At 39.3% G+C, this 20949-nt stretch overlaps 1 protein-coding gene across 1 annotated transcript in view; it reads right to left on the bottom strand.

Annotated features, from left to right (window-relative positions):
• The window catches only part of AAGAB (alpha and gamma adaptin binding protein), a 73115-nt gene that overhangs the window by 24841 nt on the left and 27325 nt on the right, over nucleotides 1-20949 (bottom strand). Inside the window, exon 5 of the mRNA XM_061158001.1 lies at nucleotides 9737-9820. Within this exon, the coding sequence (XP_061013984.1) occupies nucleotides 9737-9820 (84 nt within the window). The remainder of the gene's footprint in view (nucleotides 1-9736; nucleotides 9821-20949) is intronic.

Here is a 20949-nt window from a genome sequence, read left to right as displayed (position 1 = left end):
TGTGTCCCACTAGAATGAAAACTCTACAAGGACAGAAACTTGTGTCGGTTTTGTTCACTGATGTATCCCGACCACAGATATCAATGCCTGGCACATAGTAACCAATTGATAAATATTATTTGGACTTGCCTGGTGGTGCAGTGGATAAGAATCTGCCTGCCAATAAAGGGGACACGGGTTTTATCCCTGGTCCAGGAAGATCCCACATGCCGGGAGCAACTAAGCCCATGTGCCATGATACTGAGCCCATGCTCTTGAGTCCACGAGCAGCAACTACTGAAGCCCGCACGCCTAGAGCCTGTGCTATACAACAAGAGAAGCCACTACAATGAGAAGCTTGCACACTGCAATGAAGCATAGCCTTTACCTGCCACAACTAGAGAAAGTCTGTGCAAAGCAATGAAGACCCAGCCCAGCCAGAAAAAAAAAAAAGTGTTTTTCTGAATGAATGAATAGACACTTGAAACTAGATCCTAAAATTATGGAACAGTGAGAAATCTGAGGTAGACAGAAGACAAACTCACATGATCTAGCTACACCTAAGGCCTCAACTGTGCCCCAGACAGGCAGCTACTAATAAAGGCTGTGTTATTTCTTCCTGGTCTCAAGGAGATCTTGTCATACTAGAAATAGGTACCAAGGAAGTAGGGAGGACAGGGCCCACTATTTTCACCTTTGTCTCTAGGTGACTCTACCCTGGGCAGAGTCCTACCTCTGTCCTCTGGCTTTGTAAGTCAGAGGAGTGACCTGTGAGTATTACACGATTCATGAATGGGACAAAGCAAATCAGTCAAAGGGCTAATAGCTTTCAAAATGCCGAGTTTACTCTCATGGATTAAGCACAGACTCTTATAAGTTAGAATTAGAAGACTATCATCTATGTCAGTGGTTCTCAACCAAATTGCGTATCTGAATTCCTGAGGCACTTAAAAAATACTGTAGCCACCCCTCCCTTCTAAGATAAATGGTCTGGGTGAGACCCGGACAACACAGGTCGTAAAATCTTCCCAGGTGATCTCACTGTGCAACCAGAGCCATGGATGGAGACCAACCTCCTTTTCCAGATTAAAAATAAAGCCTAGACAGAATGAGCTTCACATAAGGTCACACAGCTACTAGAAACGTTGGCACTGCACACTGTCACCAGACTCTTTAGAGAAATTTCACGTCAATATAGCAATTTATAAGGCTACACATTACAGTAGTTAAATGCATGAGACTTCAAAATTATAAAGATGTAAGTTCAAATCAGAGGCTTTGCTATTTCACAGCTAATATTAGTGGTTCTCAAACTTTACTGCATATTATAATTACCTGGGGATAATTACCTGGAGAAGATGTTTTAAATCTCTATGCCTAGGCCTCACCCCACAACAGTTAATGCAGAATCTCCAAGAATGAGATTCAGGCATCAGTACTTTTTAAAGTTCCCCAAGTGATTCCAGTGTGCAAAGAAGTTTGAGAACTGATGACTTATATGACCTTGGGGAAATTACTTGACCTCTTTAGGCCTAACTCTTTCAAATATTGTGATTAAATAAGATAATGTATATATATTAGCAGCTCATTAGTATGGTTACCATCTCACTGCCTTCTATTAACATCCTTCTAACAGTACTATCATCATTAACAGTACTATTTCCTTCCTTACTCCCTTCCTTTTTTCCTTTCTCTTTCCGGCCTTCCCTTTCTTCCTTCTTACTGAGATATCATTTACATATATATATATAACATTCAACTTCTTTAAAGTATGAAATTTGGTGGGTTTTAGTATATTTACAAAGTTGTGTAGCCATCATCACTACATAATTCTAAAACACTTTTATCACTCCAAAAAAGAAATTTCATACCCCAAACCACCCCTCCCTACCCCTGGGAACCACTAATCTACTTTCTATCTCTATGAATTTAAGTATTCTGAACACTTCACTTAAGTGGAATCGTTAAAACATGTGGCCTTTGTGTCTGGCTTTTTTCATTTAGCATAATGTTTCTGAGGTTCATCCACGTTGTAAGCATGCATCCATGCTTCATTTCTTTTTATGGTTGAATAATATTCTATCATATGGATGCTGTTTTCAGCAGTTATTTCCAATTCAGCATTTGTTTCCACTTTTTTTTTTTTTTGCAATTATGAATAATGCTGCTAGAAACATCTGTGTTCAAGTTTTTTGTGGACATATGTTTTCAATTCTCTTGGGTAAAATCCCTATGAGTGGAATTGCTGGGTCATATGGCTTACTTTTCTGAGAAACTACTACTGTTTCAAAGTGGCTATAACACCATTTTACATTCTCATCATCAGTGTATAAGGGTTCTAATATCTTCACATCCTCACTAATGCTTCTTAATGTCTCTTAGATTATAGCTAACCTGGTGAGAATGAAGTTGTATCTCATGTGGTTGTGACTTCCCTGATGATTAATAATGTTAAGCATCTTTTCATATGCTTACTGGCCATTTGTGTACCTTCTTTGGAAAAATGTCTATTCAACTCCTTCACCATTTTAAAAATTGCATTGTCTTTTTATTATTAAGCTATAAGGGTTCTTTATACATTCTAAGTACTACTTTCCATGCAGAGATGGGCACAATAAAGACAGAAATGGTGTGGACCTAACAGAAGCAGAAGATATTAAGAAGAAGTGGCAAGAATACACAGAAGAACTGTACAATAAAGGTCTTAGTGACACAGATAACCACAATGGTGTGGTCACTCACCTAGAGCTAGACATCTTGGACTGTAAAGTCAAGTGGGCCTTAGAAAGCATCACTATGAACAAAGCTAGTGGAGGTGATCAAATTCCAGCTATTCCAAATCCTAAAAGATGATGCTGTTAAATTGCTGCACTCAATAGGCCAGCAAATTTGGAAAACTCAGCAGTGGCCACAAGACTGGAAAAGGTCAGTTTTCATTCTAATTCCAAAGAAGGGCCATGCCAAAGAATGTTCAAACTATGGCACAGTTGCACTTATTTCACCATGCAAGCAAGGTAGTGTTCAAAATCCTTCATGACAGGCTTCAACAATACATGAACCAAGAACCTTCAGATGTACAAGTGGATTTAGAAAAGGCAGAAGAACCAGAGGTCAAACTGCCAACATCTGTTGGACCATAAAAAAGCAAGGGAATTCCAGAAAAACATTTGTTTCATTGACTACACTAAAGCCTTTGACTGTGTGGATCACAACAAACTGTGGAAAATTCTTGGAGATTCTGCATTAACTGTTGTAGGGTGAGGCCTAGGCATAGAGATTTAAAACATCTTCCCCAGGTAAACTCCATGGCTGATTCATGTCAATGTATGACAAAACCCACTTCAATGTTATGAAGTAATTAGCCTCCAAATAATAAAAATAAATGAAAAATAAAATAAAACATCTTCCCCAGGTAATTATAATATGCAGCAAAGTTTGAGAACTACTAACATTAGATGTTAAAGAGATTAGAACACCAGACCACCTTACTTGCCTCCTGAGAAACCTGTATGCAGGTCAAGAAGTAAAAGTCAGAACCAGACATGGAACAATGGACTGGTTCAAAATTGGGAAAGGAATATGTAAAGGCTGTATACTGTCACCTGTTTATTTAACTTATATGCAGAGTAAATTATGCAAAATGCCGGGCTGGATGAATCACAAGCTGGAATCAAGACTGCTGGGAGAAATATCAATAACCTCAAGATATGCAGATGACACCACTCCAATGGCAGAAAACAAAGGGGAACTAAAGAGCCTCTTGATGAAGGCAAAGGAGGGTGAAAATGCTGGCTTAAAATTCAACCTTCAAAAAACTAAGATCATGGCATCCAGTCCCATCACTTCATGGCAAACAGATGAGGAAAAAATGGAAACAGTAACAGAATCTTGGGCTCCAAAATCACTGCAGACAGTGACTGCAGCCATGAAATTAAAGGTGCTTGCTCCTTGGAAGAAAACCTATGACAAACCTAGACAACATATTAAAAGCAAAGACATTGCTTTGCCAACAAAGGTCCATATAGTCAAAGCTATGGTCTTTCCAGTAATCATGTACAGATGTGAGAGCTGAATCATAAAGAAGGCTGAGCACCAAAAAATTGATGCTTTCAAACTGTGGTTCTGGAGAAGACTCTTGAGAGTCCCTTAGACAGGAAGGAGATCAAACTAGTCAATCCTAAAGGAAATTAACCCTGAATATTCACTGGAAGGACTGATACTGAAGCTCCAAATCTTTGGTCACCTGATGCAAAGAGCCAACTCACTGGAAAAGACACTGATGCTGGGAAAGATTGAGGGCAGGAAGAGAAGAGGGCAACAGAGGATGAGATAAGTTAGGTGGCATCATCGACTTAATAGACATGAGTTTGATCAAACTCCAGGAGACAGTGAAGGGCAGGGAAGCCTGGTGTGCTACAGTCCATGGAGTCGCAGAGTCAGACACAACTGAGTGACTGAACAACTGGATCCTTATCAGATAAATGTATGGTTTACAGATACTTTCCACCATTCAGAGGACACTTTCCTAAGAGTAAATGTATCTTTTCTTTCGTTGTTTCTGTATCATTAATGCATGTGTATGTGTGTTTGTATTTCCAGCTACACAATATATCCCTCATTTTTTTTCAGTAGTTCAAGTATAGTTGATTTCCCTGATAGCTCAGTTGGTAAAGAATCTACCTGCAATGCAGGAGACCCCGATTTGAGTCCTGGGTCAGGAAGATCTGCTGGAGAAGAGACAGGCTACCCACTCCAGTATTCTTGGGCTTCCCTTGTGGCTCAGCTGGTAGAGAATCCACCTGCAATGTGGGAGACCTGGATTCGATCCCTGGGTTGGGAAGACCCCTTGGAGAAGGGAAAGGTTACCCGCTTCAGTATTCTGGCCTGGAGAATTCCATGGACTATACAGTCCATGGATCACAAAGAGTTGGACAAGACAGAGCAACTTTCACGTCACATAACTGATTTACAATACTGTGTTAGTTTCAAGTGTAGAGCAAAGTGATTCAGTTTTACATATATATATATATATTCAGATTATTTTCCATTATAGACTATTACAATATATTGAATATAGCTCCCTGTACTATATAGTAAATCCTTATTGTTTTATGTGGTTTGTATCTGTTAATCTCATACTTCTAAGTTATCATTATTATTTTTTCTATTTACCCTATTGTATGGAGCCCATCAGCTTCCAGATGTCAGTTTCTTGCTTCAGCTGCCAAGCCCTGCAGCAGACAGTGTTGCTTTGGGGAATTTTGAAGGGAAGATTCTCAGGACAAGTGGTCCTAGAAGCTGTTAGGGCCTTACCTGAAAATTCCTCAACCCATGTCAGCTATCTATGAGCCCCAAGGTTCCAAGCTGCCAGGGCAAAACTTTTTACCAAGTCCAAGCTCATAATGTTCATGGAATGACAGATTAATAAATCGAGAGACAAGTTATTGGGGCAAGGAATAACAATTTTATTTGCAAAACCAGCAGGCCATGAAGGTGGTGAAACTAGAGTCCCAAGGAACCATCTTTTATATTATTAACTTTTAAGAAAAAGACTAAGGGCAAAAACTTACTAGGCTACCTACTATAGCAGGGTAAGTTGTTCAGACTTACAATAAGCAAATAATTGAGCTTGCCATTCATTTCAATCAGGAAGTCCCATTGAGGAAAACGCATTCACTTTATCTTGGTGGAAGGCAGGAAGAAAGTTATTCATTTTTAAGTTTTTAATTAAGTGGATTTTCAGATTGGGTATTTGACTTGTGAATGCCTAGTGGCCTTAAACTGCAAAGAAATGAAACCCTAGTCAGATCTGTACATTTTCAGGGATATTTGCCATAACAGCTAAATTTTCACAGTCCTTATTAGAATTGGAAATGTTTTTCCCAAGCTGAGCACATTTAAAATGCATTTTTATAAGATTTCAAACTAATACTTTTCTGAATCAAAATTAAAGACCAATATGATATAAGCTCAATGATCCATTATTGCTTACTAAATAGATAATACATATTTCAAAATAATTAACTGAGATTATATAACTGGCAATGTAATAATCCCAAAGAATCAACTGTGATTATAGTAATTTTTCTAATGAAAACAACAACAGGAAAACTAGTCATTAGTGTCCTGAAAGTGAGAAGTGGCCCCACTCTACCTCTCCCTGTTTTACATTCAGTGTGGTGTACACTATATTACATATTGTCAGTTTCTGCCACAAGAGTCCACTTCTAATTTGTTCAGTTTCTTTATTTCCTCCCTCTGTACAGATTTTTTAAATTTTAAATGCATTTTTCGTTAACTGTCATAATCATATGATCCCCCCATAACCTGTTCAAGCAGTGATTTAAGTAACTTTTTCTTATATTAAAGAATCTTAGGTTCTTGGAATAACTCAACTAGGTCAGGTTATATTCTTTTTATGTATTTCAGGGCTAGGGTTGCTAGTACTTTGGTTAAAATCATGGCATCTATGTTCATAGAGGAGATGGCCTCTAATGATTTCCTTTACTGGTACTATCTTTAGGGATTTGGATCATTTAACCTGGCCTTAAAATGAATTAGGTATGCTACCTCTCTTACTATTCTCTAAAATCCTGTATAAAAAACCTTGGTTGAATTTCCAGCAGAAAAACAAACAAAAAAGAACACCTCCAATATTTTTCTTTACTTTTGTCAACTAACTTCCTGATTTAAAATTTTGGGGGGTTTAAAAAGCTTTGAGTAGTGATGGCTGCACAACAATGTGAACGTATTTAATGCCTCTGAACTGTAGACTTAAAAATGGTCAAAACGGTAACTCTTACGCTATGTTTATTTAATCACAATTTTTTAAAAGAGAAAAACAAAAGGAGAGAAAGAGGAAAGGGGGGAAATGAAAGAGAAAAAAGAAGTAGAAAAGATGGACACTTCCAAATAAACAGAGCAGTCTGAGCACCCGCTGGCAGGCAACCTTCACGAACAGGCTGCTGGGAGGCGGGCACGGCTCACTCAGCCCACCAGCAGAGCGAGGACCTACCGAGGGCACGGGGGCAGGCCAATCCTGGAACAGTAATACGGCCCCCACCATATACTCATACCGAGTTCTGTCTCTAATCTAAGATGTGGGGCTACACAAGGATGTCCTCCACACTTCCTAAAACTTGGGCTGCATCTAAATGCCACTGTATTTCCATACCTAGGGCTCCTTCGAGAAAGAAGAGAGTTAAGTTTCCTTCATACCATGTAGGTCAAGATCCTCTTAAAAATGGAATTAAGCTAACAGCAATATTTGAGGTTTGGTTAATAGCAAACCAATATATCACTACTGCAGAGAAAAAAAATAAAGCAAAGATGCTTCAAGGTAAAGGCCATGAGAAATCCAGTGTGCCTCTTGGCTTTGCAGTTCTCTTGAGAGTATTGTGTAGTGTCTGAAAAGCATATTTTGTTTTCCAGAAAATACCTTTGACCATAATTCCAAAGTAATAAAGTGTGTTCAGTCCAGCTTCTAAATTCATAGCTATAAATGTAAATTATAAGATGTGCGTGAGTGCTAAGTTACTTCAGTCGTGTCTGACTCTGCAACCCATGGACTGTAGCCTGCCAGGCTCCTCTGTCCATGGGATTCACCAGGCAAGAATACTAGAATGGGTTGCCATGACCTTCTCCAGGGGATCTTCCTGATCCAGGGATCGAACCTGTCTCTCTTGAGTCTTCTGCATTGGTAGCTGGGTTCTTTACCACTAGCACCACCTGGGAAGCCCACAGTACTTCTTTAATGTGTAAACTTGAGGGGCGGATTTTTCAAAAAGTGATTAAAACCAAATAAGCTCTCTTGAAAATATTTCTTATGAATATAACAAGCACCACTAAATGTAACTGTATTCCACACTGATCCAGTTTATGTACCATATACCTTAAGTGTATTTTCATAGTGATGACAGTCTATAGCAATGGTGCACCATGATAAATTTTCAACAAGGATTTGCTGAATGAATGAATGAATGAGAACCAAGCCTTAACTGGGGTCTGTTTTGGTAACAGGGAGATGAAAACATAGGCTGAAATCTATTTTTTTAGAACTATCATGGCCTTAACTTGATTGCTTCTACAACAGAATAAAGTCTAATATCTTTGGAATTCAACATAATAAGACCCATTAGACTTTCCCCCAGAAAACAATTAAATGAAAGGGAGAAAGGAGAAGAAAAGGGGAGGAAGGAATACCTTTCTATGCTGGAAGCAAATTCTCTCATGATGCATGGCTTCAATTAGATTTCAGGCAAGCTCAAAAGCCCCTACCCTCACTTTAACCTCAAGTGTCAACAGAAAACTGAGATGAAATATTTCTATTTTTATAAAACCGATTTTCCTTTATCTCAGGGAATATGGGATAAGGTCACTTAAACATGATTTTTCTCATTCTTTTCTGCAGTGTTTCACCTAGCATAACATACTTGTTGGGGCAGCCAAGTGCTACAAAAAAGAAAAACACTACACAGGCAGTGATTCCAATAGAAATATGTTATAGGTTGCATTACACCCCCCTACAAATTATATGGTGAAGTTCTAACCTCTCATACCTCAGATTGTTACCTTATTTGCAAATATAATTAGTAAAGATGAAGTCATGTTGGGGTAGGGTGGGCTCTTAATTCATTATGACTGTTATCCTTATATAAAAAAGACAGGGACAGAGACCAGCAAACAGGGAGAATACATGTGAAGACTGGAATTACGCTACCAGAAGCCAGAAGAGACACCCGGAGCAGACACCTCCCTAGCACCATCAAAGGGACCTCTGGCATCTAGAACTGTGAGACAATAAATACCTGTTGTTCTAAGACTCCAGTTGGTTGTAGTTTGTTACTGCAGCCTCGAGCAAACTAATACAGACAATAAGAGGCTAATGTGTACCAACTAGCCCGTTGGCTTCAAACAGCACTTGAGATTCAGCTTCTCGCCCTATGGCTACTGAGCTGCAGCCACAGAGCCTGACTTCAGGCTCTACCTCTTATCTGCTTCAGCTGCCAAACCCACCACAACATCAACCTTTCAAAGGTGCCAACTTCTTTGCACCACTTGTTAAGAAGTCTCGTAATGACTCACCACTTCCTATAGGAAAAAGCTCAGATTCTCCTGCCTCAAATACAGGCCTCTCTCCCCTCAGCTAGGTCCAACTGGTAGGCAAGAGTTTCTGAGAAACCCTAAAAGATACAACCATTATTCTTGAAGACATGCTCCCTCCACTGTTTGCCACTCTCTCGCTTCACCAACCCAAATCTTGACCATCCCGTGAAGACAACTGCTAAGACCTGCTTTCGACTTGAAACTCTATACTCAGGCCCACAATAAATAAAGGCCACATCTCTGGCCCCTCTGCCTCTGCTGCTTGAATCAGACATTCTGTACTCATCCAAGACTGCCTTGCACAGTTACCTAGCATTTTAAAAGTGCACACTTTGATTCCTCTGCGGGACTGCTGGACTATGAGCTCTGTAAGGACAGAAGTCATCCTTTACAACTTTGGGGGTATTTTACAAAGCCAAAGACAAGGCCAAGCATGTTAAACGTAAGTTCCAAATTCTTGTTAACGATTCAACATATATTTTAAAGTCTTAAGAAATGTTTATTTTGGCTTTCCCTTCAACTGGGACTTTAAAATGGAACAATATACAGATTTCATATAATCTTAATGCTTCCACATATATCTGAATAATTTAAAACTTAGAAAGAACAGGAGGAAAAAAATCTTTAGAACGTTTAGTCCCAAGTTACTTACCATTCTTCATCACTACATTGGACCAGACGTTGGCATTCAAGGCTTGAACAATTCGCTTTACTCCTGTAGATTCTGGGAAGTCATCTAATCAGGGAGGGGGAAAAAAAAAGTGTATATATATATACACATACACACACACACACACACTTACACATAAATATTTATATATATTCATCCCTCAGTATTCATGAAGGACTGGCTCCAGGACTCTCTCCCCACCATGGATAACAAAATCTGCAGATGCTCAAGTCCCTTATATAAAGTGGTTTAGTATTTACATATAATCTACCCACCAGTCAATCCCTGGGTCCAGAAGAACCCCTGAAGAAGGACATAGCAACTCACTCCAATATTCCTGCCTGGAGAATCCCATGGACAGAGGAGCCTGGCAGGCTGCAGTCCATAGGGTTACACAGAGTTGGACACAACTAAAGTGACCTAGCACATAATCTACCCACATCATCCCATATACCTTTTTTCCTCCCATATACTTTAAATCATCCCTTGACTTCTTATAATACCTAATACTATGTAAACTTTTTGGAACCCTCTGGATTTTTTTTTTTCCTGAACATTTTCAATGTGCTGTTGGTTGAATCCATGGGTGCAAAACCCTTAGATACAGAGAGCTGACTATATGTGTATATCTAGGACTGTGGGCCGCAGTCCACACTTTAAAATAACTGACAATTATCTTGCCTATTTAGTTGCTATTTCACACTATAACTTACGTAAAAAGGAAAAAAAAAAAAAAAACTAAGAAAATACAAAGCTTGGAGCTCCTGATAAGAATATTCTAGAAACTGGAGAGTGAACAAGATGGCAGAGGATAAGGATGTGGAGCTCACCTCCTTCAACAAATACGTCAAAAATACATCTACACGTGGAACAATTCTCACAGAACACCTACTGAACACTGGCAGAAGAACTCAAGACTTCTGAAAGGGGAAGAAAATTTCCACATAACCACGTAGGACAAAAAAAAAGGAAAAAAGAAAGAGAAAGGAATCAGGACAGGATTAGCATCCCTGGAAGGGAGCTATGAAAGAGGAAAGGTTCCAATATCCTGGGACGTCGGCACACCAGCAGAGTGGTCAGCCAGGACAGAGTGGGAGCTTTGGAGCCTCAAAGGAGAGTGGAGCAACTGGCCGGAGAAGAAAGAAGAGAGACCTGCACAGACAGTGGGCGTGCCGCCCTGCACGGCCCAGTCTGACACGTGTCTGCCAGTGCGGGCGGGGGCTGGCTGCGGCACCTCAGGCTTTGGAGGTCAAACTCAGGGGGAGCGCTGGGGCTGGCTGTGCAGAGATGGCCTGAAGGGTTGGAAGGGCACGCCCACAACCAAAGGCGCATGAGGAAGCAGCCTGGACCTGCCACAGAGGCAAGTGCCACTGCAGGGGCCACGCAAGGGGAAAGGCAGGGCTGCTTTAAGAGCCTCTTTCCCTGCACACACGGTCTCAGACTTCAGGACACTGCTATGCAAGCTCTGGGGGCAACACAAACCACTACAGGCACAGAGAGATCCAAGAGTAGGCGCCAATTACCGCCCCTGCCACTGTGGGACCTAGGAGTGCACAGGAGCTGCTGCCACGGGCCCCAGGAGTGGGTACCAGCCAACGCTGCCAGCGGCCTGGGAGAACACGTGGATCACAGCATCTGTGCACCCCTATCAAGGGGGTAAGAGCCGGCACATGCTGAGGAGAGGCAGACGGCGTCCACATAAAAGCAGCCCCTGCACGGAAAACATGAACCCCACACAAGCTACACAGAGACGCTCCCACAAATAAACAGTCTTACAAGGCCACAGTATGCAAGTTTCTCCTAAACTCAGAGTAAGAGAAATATATGTAAAATGAGATGCGGAGCAACCACTACCAGTTAAAAGACCAACAGAATTCCCCTAAAAGAACAATTAAACAGACTTCTTCAGTGTAATAGACTCCAAGTTCAAAAAAGAGGTAATGAACATACCAGAGGAATTAAGAAAGGCTATCGACAGAAATGCATATTACTGTAAAACAAACAAACAAATAACTAGAAACTATGAGGAGGAGGCAAGAAAATTAGAAAATTCATTTGCCAAGATTAAAACTAAGATAAAGGCAATGACTAACAGAATGAAAAAGTGATTTGGAAAACAGAATAATGAAAATCACCCATTCAGAACACAGCAGACAGAAAGCCAAATGAAAAAAAAAAGTGAAAATAATATAAAATACCTCCTATGGATAACATGGGCTTCCCCGGTGGCTCAGTGGTAAATTCTTCTGCAATGCAGGAGACACAGAAAACGTGGGTTCAACCCCTGGGTCAGGAAAATTCCCTGAAGAAGGGCACTGCAACCCACTCCAATATCCTGTAGGGAAAATCCCATGGACAGAGGTGCCTGGCAGGCTATGGTTCATGGGGTTGCAGAGTTGGACACGTCTAAAGCAACTGAGCACACATGCATAGGGATAACGTAAAAGTGTGCCATTCTATGATAATAGGGACTTCAGAAGGAGAAGAAAGAGAAAAGGAGATTGAAAATGTGTTTGAAGAAATTATGGCTGAAAGCTTTCCAAACCTAAAGAAGGAAACAGATATCCAGATACAGAAAGCACAGAAGTTCCTGAATAAAATGAACCCAGACCTATACCAAGACAAACTATAATCAAAATGGCAAAAGTTAAAGACAAAGAGAAGATTCTAAGTGCAGTAAAAGAAAAACAAAGAGTTAATTATAAGGGAGCACCCATAAGGCTATAAGCTGATTTCGCTAGTCTGAAATAATGCAGACTAGAAGGGAGTGGATAAACATATTTAAAGTCTTAAAAGGGAAAAATCTGCAACCTAGAATGCTTTACCCAGCAAGAATATCATTTAGAAGAGAAGGAGAGAGAAAGAATTTCTCCGACAAGGAAAAACTAAAAGAAAAGAGCAATACTAGACCTATTCCAGAAGAAATATTAAGGTCTTCTCTTATTATAAAAGAATCAAGGAAAGAAAATATCACAATTGTAAAGTAAATCATTTAAATAAGCCAGTATACAGATCAAAAAGAAAAAAAAAAGGCTTTAAATCTATTTATGAAAGCAATGATAAACGTAAGGAATAGCAAAAGGATAAACATGAAGATGTAACTGAGGACATCAAAACGATAAAATGCAGAGGAGGAGAGGAAGAAAATACAGATTCTTTCATTTGAGCCTATATGACTACCAGTCTAAAAGCAAGCAGATACAGGAAGGGGTTAACATACTTGAAAAACAGGGTCACCACAAATCAAAAACATACAACAGATTCACAAAAACCAAACAGAAAACACAAGCATAAAATAAAGGGAAATTATCAAACCACAAAATGAAAAACAAAGAGACAAAGAAGAAACACAGAATCAACTGGAAAACAAGGTTTAAAGTGGAATTAAATACATATTTACCAATAATTTCCTTAAATGTAAACAGACTATTCCAATCAAAACACAGGGTGGTGGACTGGATTAAAAAAACAAGAGACTATGCCACCTACAAGGAACCCTTGTAGGTACTACAAGGCAGCCTTGTAGGTACAAGGCACTTTGCACTTTAGGGCAAAGAACACACAGACTGGAAGAGGGGGGATGGAAAAAGACGTTTCATGCAAATGAAGATCACAGGAAAGCAAGAGTTAGCAATACTCATGTCAGACAAAAAAGACTTTAAAACAAAAGGCATAAAGAAAAATAAAGGACACTATGTGCACCCAATAAAGAAACACCTAAATACGTAAAACAAATACTGACAGACATAAAGTGAGAAATTGATGGGAATACAATAATACCAGGTTGGCCAAAAAATTCCTTCGGTTTTTAAGTAAAAATAACAGACCCATTTTCCATTTTCACCAAGAACTCTACTGAACAATATATTCACTATTTTGTTCTACTATCTTCTGCCATTTTTCAGGCAATCTCATAATTCCACCTTCCCAAAACTTTATATCTTTTTTGAGCAAAGAACTGTTCCAGGTGTCTTTTACAATCATCCAGGGAATTGACATTTTTTCCATTAAGAGAATTTTATAAAGACTGAAATAAATGGACATCCGAAGGTGCAATATCTGGTGAATATGACAATGAATCAGAACTTTCCAGTCAAGCTGTAACAGTTCTTGCCTAGTAATCAAAGAAACATGTGGTCTTGAGTTATCCTCATGGAAGAAGATGATGCATTTTCTGTTGACTGATTCCAGACACTTTCTGTCTAGGGCCGCTTTCACTTGGTCTACGTGGGAGCAGTATTTATTGGAACTAATTGGCCTTCCAAAAGGAGCTCATAGTAGAGAATTCACTTCCAATCCCATATATACACAACATCACCTTCTTTGCATGAAGACCAACCTTTGGTGTGGTTGGCAGTGGTTCCACGATCTCTTGTTCTCTGTTCTCTTCCATTCCACATTATTGTATAGTATTCACCTTTCACTGCTTGTCACAAATTGTTTTTAAAATGGAATGTTTTCATTACGTTTAAGTAGAGTCGCATGTGAAAATATGATCAAGAAGTTTTTTTCCACTTATGTGGAACCCAAACATGAAAACCGTAAGAGAGTACTATGAACAATTTAATGCCAACAAATTCAACAAGAGAAGAAATGAACAAGTTTCCAGAAAAATACATCTCATTAAAACTGAATCAAGAAGAAGATAATTTGAAAAGACAGATCACTGGAAGTGAAAGAGAATCTGTAGTCGAGAAAACAAAAAACAAAAAATTCCCTACAAATGCAAGTCCAGGTCCAGATGGCTTCACAGGCAAATTCTACCAAACATACAAAGAATTTTTACCGATCCTTCTCAAACTCTTGCAAAAGACTGAAGAGAAGGGAACACTACCAAAGACACACTATGAAGCCACCATCACCCTGATACCAAAAACAAAGATACCACCAAAAAAGAAAATTACAGGCCAGTCAGTACCTTTGATGACATTATGGAGTACAAAATGAAGCAGGGCAAAGGCTAACACAGAGTATTCCCAAGAGAATGCACTGGTCATAGCAAACATCCTCTTCCAACAACACAACAGATAACTCTACACATGGACATCACCAGATAGTCAAAAGTGAAATGAGATTGATTATAATCTTTGCAGCCTAAGATGGGGAAGCTCTATACAGTCAGCAAAAACAAGATCAGGAGCTGACTGAGGCTTAGGTCATCAGCAACTTATTACAAAATTTAGCCTTAAAACGAAGACAGTAGGGAAAACCATTAGGCCATTCATGTATGTCCTAAATCAAATTCCTTATGATTATGCACTGGAGGTGATGAATAGATTCAAGGGATTAGATCTTGCAGACAGAATGCCTGAAGAACTATGGACGGAGGTTTGTAACACTGTGTAGGAGGAGGTGATCAAACCATTTCCAAGGAAAAGTGAAAGTGAAGTCGCTCAGTTGTGTCCGACTCTATGTGACCCCATGGACTGTAGCCTACCAGGCTCCTCCATCCATAGAATTTTCCAGGCAAGAGTACTGGCGTGGGTTGCCATTTCCTTCAAGAAATGCAAAAAGGAAAAATGGTTGTCTGAGGAGGCCTTACAAATAGCTGAGCAAAGAAGAGAAGTGAAAGGAAAAGGAGAAAGGGAACAATATACCCAACTGAATGAAGAGTTCCAGAGAATAGCTACGAGAGATAAGAAAGCCTTCTTAAGTGAATAATGCGAAGAAATAAGAGGAAAACAATAGAATGGGAAAAACGACAGCTCTTCAAAAAACAGGAGTTACTAAGAGAACGTTTTATGCAAAGATGAGCACAATAAAGGACAAAAATGGCAAAGACTTAAGAGAAACAGAAGAGATTAAGAAGAGGTGGCAAAAATACACAGAAGAACTATGCAAAAAAGATCTGAATGACTCGGATAACCACGATGATGTATTCACTTACCTAGAGTCAGACATCCTGGAGTGTGAAGTCAAGTAGGCCTTAGGAATCATTACTACAAACAAAGCTAGTGGAGGTTACAGAATTCCAACTGAGCTATTTCAAATTCTAAAAGATGATGCTGATAAAGTGCTGCACTCAATATGCCAGCAAATTTGGAAAACTCAGCAGTGGCCACAGGACTGGAAAAGGTCAGTTTTCATTCCAATTCAAAAGGACATCGCCAAAGAATGTTGAAGCTATCGCACAATTGCACTCATTTCACATGCTGGCAAGAATGCTCAAAATCCTTCAAGCTAGGCTTCAGTAGTAAGTGAACCAAGATCTTCCATATGTACAAGCTAGATTTAGTAAAGGCAGAGGAGCCAGAGAACAAATTGCCAACATCTGCTGGATCATAGAAAAAGCAAGAGAATTCCAGAAAAACATCTACTTTTGCTTCACTGACTATGTCTTTGTCTGTGTGGATCATGACAAACTGGGAAACTCTTAGATGGGAATACCAGACCACCTTACCTGCCTCCTGAGAAACCTGTATGCAGGTCAAGAAGCAACAGTTAGAACCAGACATGGAACAATGGACTGGATCAAAATTGGGAAAGAAGTACGTCAAGGCTGTATACTGTCACCTTGATTATTTAACTCATATGCAGAGTATATCACGTGAAATGCCAAGCTGGATGAGTCACAAGCTGGAATCAAGATTGCCAGGAAAAATATCAACAACCTCAGATATGCAGATGATACCATTCCAATGGGAGAAGTGAAGAGGAACTAAAGAGCCTTGTGATGAGGGTGAAAGAGGAGAGTGAAAAAGATAGCTTAAAAGTCAACATTCAAGAAACTAAGATAATGGCATCCAGTCCTATCACTTTGTGGCAAACAGCAGGGGCAAAAGTGGAAACAGTGACATATTTTACTATCTCTGATTCCAAAATCACTGTGGATGGTGACTGCAGCCATGAAATGAAAAGACGGTTGCTCCTTGAAACAAAAGCTATGACAAACCTAGACAGTGTATTAAAAAGCAGAAACATCACTTTGCTGAGAAAGGTCCATATAGTCAAAGCTATGGTTTTTTTCAGTAATCATGTACAGATGTGAGAGCTGGACCATAAAGAAGGCTGAGAGCTTAAGGACTGATGCTTTTGACCTGTGGTGCTGGAAAAGACTCTTGAGATTCCCATGGACAGCAAAGAGATCAAACCAGTCAATCAATCCTAAAGGAAATTAACCCTGAATATTAATTGGAAGGACTGATACTGAAGCTCTAATACTTTGGCCACCTGATGTGAAGAGACTACTTATTGGAAAAGACTCTGATGTTGGGAAAGATTAAGGGCAAGAGGAGAAGCAGGCGACAGAGAATGAGATGGTTAAATGGCATTACTGACTCGATGGACATGAGTCACAGTTTAAGTAAACTCTGGGAGATACTGAAGGACAGGGAAGACTGGCACGCTGCAGTTCATGGGGTCACAAAGAGTCAGACAAACTGAGCGACTAAACAACAACAATAATCTTTGATGAACACAGACATAAAAATTTTCAAAAAATATTAGCAAACTGAATCCAATAACACTTAAAAAAGATCATATACAATGACCAAGTGGGATTCATCTTAAGTTCACAAGGATGATTCAACATATGCAAATCAGCCAATGTGATACACTACTTCAACAAAAGATTAAAAATGCAAGATCATCTCGATAGATGCAGAAGAACCACCTGACCAAATACAACATCCATTCATGATAAAAACTCTTAACAAAGTGGGTATAAAAGGAACATATCTCAATATTATAAAAGTTATTTATGACAAACCCACAGTCAATGTAATATTCAACAGTGAAAGGCTGATAGCCTTCTCTCTAAAATCTGGAACAAAGAGGCCCACTATCATCATTTCTATTCAACACAGTATTGAAAGTCCTAGCCACAGCAACCAGACAAGAAATTAAAAGGTATCAAATTACAAAGGAAGAGATAAAAATGTCATTATTTGTAGACGACATGATATCATATCAGAAAATCCTAAAGACTCCACACAAAAATTACTAGAACTGATAAATTTAGCAACTTAGCAAGATACAAGATTAACATACAGAAATCAGTTGCATTTCTTTACACTAACAATGAAATATGAGAAAGGGAATGTAAACAAATAATCTCATTTAAAAAATCACATCCAAAAAATTACTTAGGAATAAACCTCACCAAGGAGGTGAAAGATGAGTGTATATGCTAGAAACTACAAAATATTAATAAAGGAAATTAAAGATGCAACCTAAATATTCAAAGACAGAAGAATGGATAAAAAAGATGTGGCCTACATACACAATGGAATATTACTCAGCCACCAAAAGGAATGAAATAATGCCATTTGTAGCAACATGATGGACCCATGTTAATTTGTATTGTATTTTAGATTCCACATATAAGTGATATAATATGGTATTTGTCTTTCTCTTTATGACTTACTTTGCTTAACATGTTGTGTTATTTGAAGTCTGGGAGGGTTATGTGTGATACACACACATCCTTTTATAAAGTTCTTTAATGATGATTCAAAGAAATGGAAAGATATCCCATGCTCTTGGGTTGGAAGATTTAATACTGCTAAAATAGCCATGCTAAATTGGAGACTGTGACTGATGTGTGAGCGCTGCCATGTGTAAAAGAGGTAGCTAGCGAGAGCTCAGCGCAGGGTGAGATGATGTAGATGGAGTGGGGAAAGGCGGGGGTGGAAGAGAGGTCCAAGAGGAAGAAGATATATACACAGAGCTGATCCACTCCATTGTACAGCAGAAATTAACACATTATAAAGCAACCATACCCAAAAATAAAGGCCATACTACCCAAAGCAATCTATGAATTTAATGCAATTCCTATTAAATTACCCAAGGCATTTTTCACAGAACCAGAATAATCCTAAAATTTATATGAAACCATAAAAGACCAGGATTGCCAAAGCAACCCTGAAAGAAAAGAATCAAAGCAGGAGGCATAACATATCTACAAAACAAAAACAGACATAGAGAACAGACCTGCAGTTGTCAAGGGGGTGGGAGAAGGGATGGAGTGGGAGGCTGGGGTTAGAGGAAGCAAACCATCACATACAGGATGGATAAACAACAGGCCCTACTGTATAGCACAGGGAACTAAACTCAATATCCTGAGACATTTTCCACCACAACTGAGAAGAATATAAAACAGCATGTATTGGCACAGGAACAGAAACATGGATCAATGGAATAGAATAGAGAGCAGAAATAATCCCACACACCTATGGTGAATTAATCTTCAACAAAAGAGGCAAGAATATACAATGGGGAAAAGACAGTCTCTTCAGCAAGTGGTGCTGGGAAAGTTGGACAGCCACATGTAAAACAATAAAGCTAAAATATACCCTCGCACCATACTCAAGAGTAAATTCAAAATGGTTTAAAGATCTAAATATAAGACAAGATCCCAGAAAACTCCTAGAAGAGACCAAAGGCAAAACATTCTTTGACATAAATCATTTTATGTCATATATCTCTGACAACCAATGTTTTCTTAGGTCAATCTCCCAAGGCAATAGAGATAAAAGCAAAAATAAACAAATGGGACCTAATTAAACTTATAAGCTTTCCCAAAGCAAAGGCAACAAAACAAAAAGCCAACCTACAGAATGGGAGCAAATATTTGCATATGATGTAACTGACAAGGTCTTCATTTCCAAAATACATGTACAGTTCATACAACTCAACAGCAACAAAAAAACAAAAACCCAATAAAAAAACAGGCAGAAGACCTAAACAGACTTTTCTCCAAAGAAAACATACAGACAGCCAAGAGGCACATGAAAAGATGCTCAACATCATTAATTATTAGAGGAAAGCAAATCAAAACTACAACAAAGTAGTACCTCACACAAGTCAGAATGGCCATCATTAAAAAGTCTTTAAATAGCAATTACTGCTATTAGAGGGTGTGGGGGGAAGGGAACCCTCCTACACTGTTGGTGGGAATGCAAACTGGTATAGCCACTGTGAAAAACAGAAAGAAGGTTCCTCAAAAAACTAAAAACAGTCTCATCCATCAATTCCACTCCTGGGCATATACTCAGACAAAACTATAATTCAAAAAGATACATGCAAACCTATGTTCACAGCAGCACCATGTACAACAGCAAAGACACAGAAACCACCTCAATGTCCGTGGAGAGACGAGTGGATAAAGAAGATGTGGTCTATATACACAACAGAGTATTACTCAGCCATCAAGAAGAAGGAAATAATGCCATCTGCAGCAACATGGATGGACCCAAAGATTACCATACTAAGCAAAGTAAGTCAGAGAGAAAAAGACAAATACCATATAATATCACTTCTATGTGGAATCTGAAATATGACACAAATCAACATATCTACAGAACAAAAACAGACATAGAGAACAGACCTGTGGTTGCCAAAGGGATGAGGGTGAGGGAAGAGATGGAGTAGGAGGTTGGGGTTAGTAGAAGCAAACCATTACATATAGAATAGATAAACCACAAGGTCCTACTATATAGCACAGGGAATTATATTCAATATCCTGAGATATTTTCTACCATGATGGAAAAGAACATAAAAAAGAATATATATATATATATATATATATATATATATATATACACACACACACACACATGCTCATATATATTCTTTTATACACATATATGTATATATCTTTTTTATATTCCTTTATATATATATACACACACACCGAACTCCCTTGGTAGCTCAGCTTACTGGTAAAGAATCTGCCTGCAATTCAGGAGACCCTGGGTTCAATTCGTGGGTTGGGAAGATCCCCTGGAGAAGGGATAGGATACCTACTCCAGTATTCTTGGGCTTCCCTGGTGGCTCAGAGAGTAAAGAATCCACCTGCAATCTGGGAGACCTGGGTTTGATCCCTGGGTTGGGAAGACCCCCTGGAGGAGGGCATGGTACTCTACCTGGAGAATCCCCATGGACAGAGGAGCCTGGCAGGCTACAGTCCATGGGGTCGCAAAGGGTCAGACACAACTGAGCAACTAAGCACATACATATACACACACAACTGAATCACTCTGTTGTACAGCATAAATTAACACAACACTGTAAATCAACTATGAAAAGTGTGAGTTGCTTAGTTGTGTCTGACACTGTTACCCCATGGACTGACTGTGGCCCTCTGTCCATGGGATTCTCCAGGCAAGAATACTGGAGTGGGTTGCCATTCCCTTCTCCAGGGGAACTTCCCAACCCAGGGCTCAAACCTGGGTCTTCTGCATTGCAGGCAGATT

This window comes from Dama dama, chromosome 12 (assembly GCF_033118175.1).
Source record: "Dama dama isolate Ldn47 chromosome 12, ASM3311817v1, whole genome shotgun sequence".
NCBI classification, from domain to species: Eukaryota; Metazoa; Chordata; class Mammalia; order Artiodactyla; family Cervidae; genus Dama; species Dama dama.
Note: the sequence above shows the minus strand (reverse complement) of the source record. Positions and strands in the feature narration are given on the sequence as shown.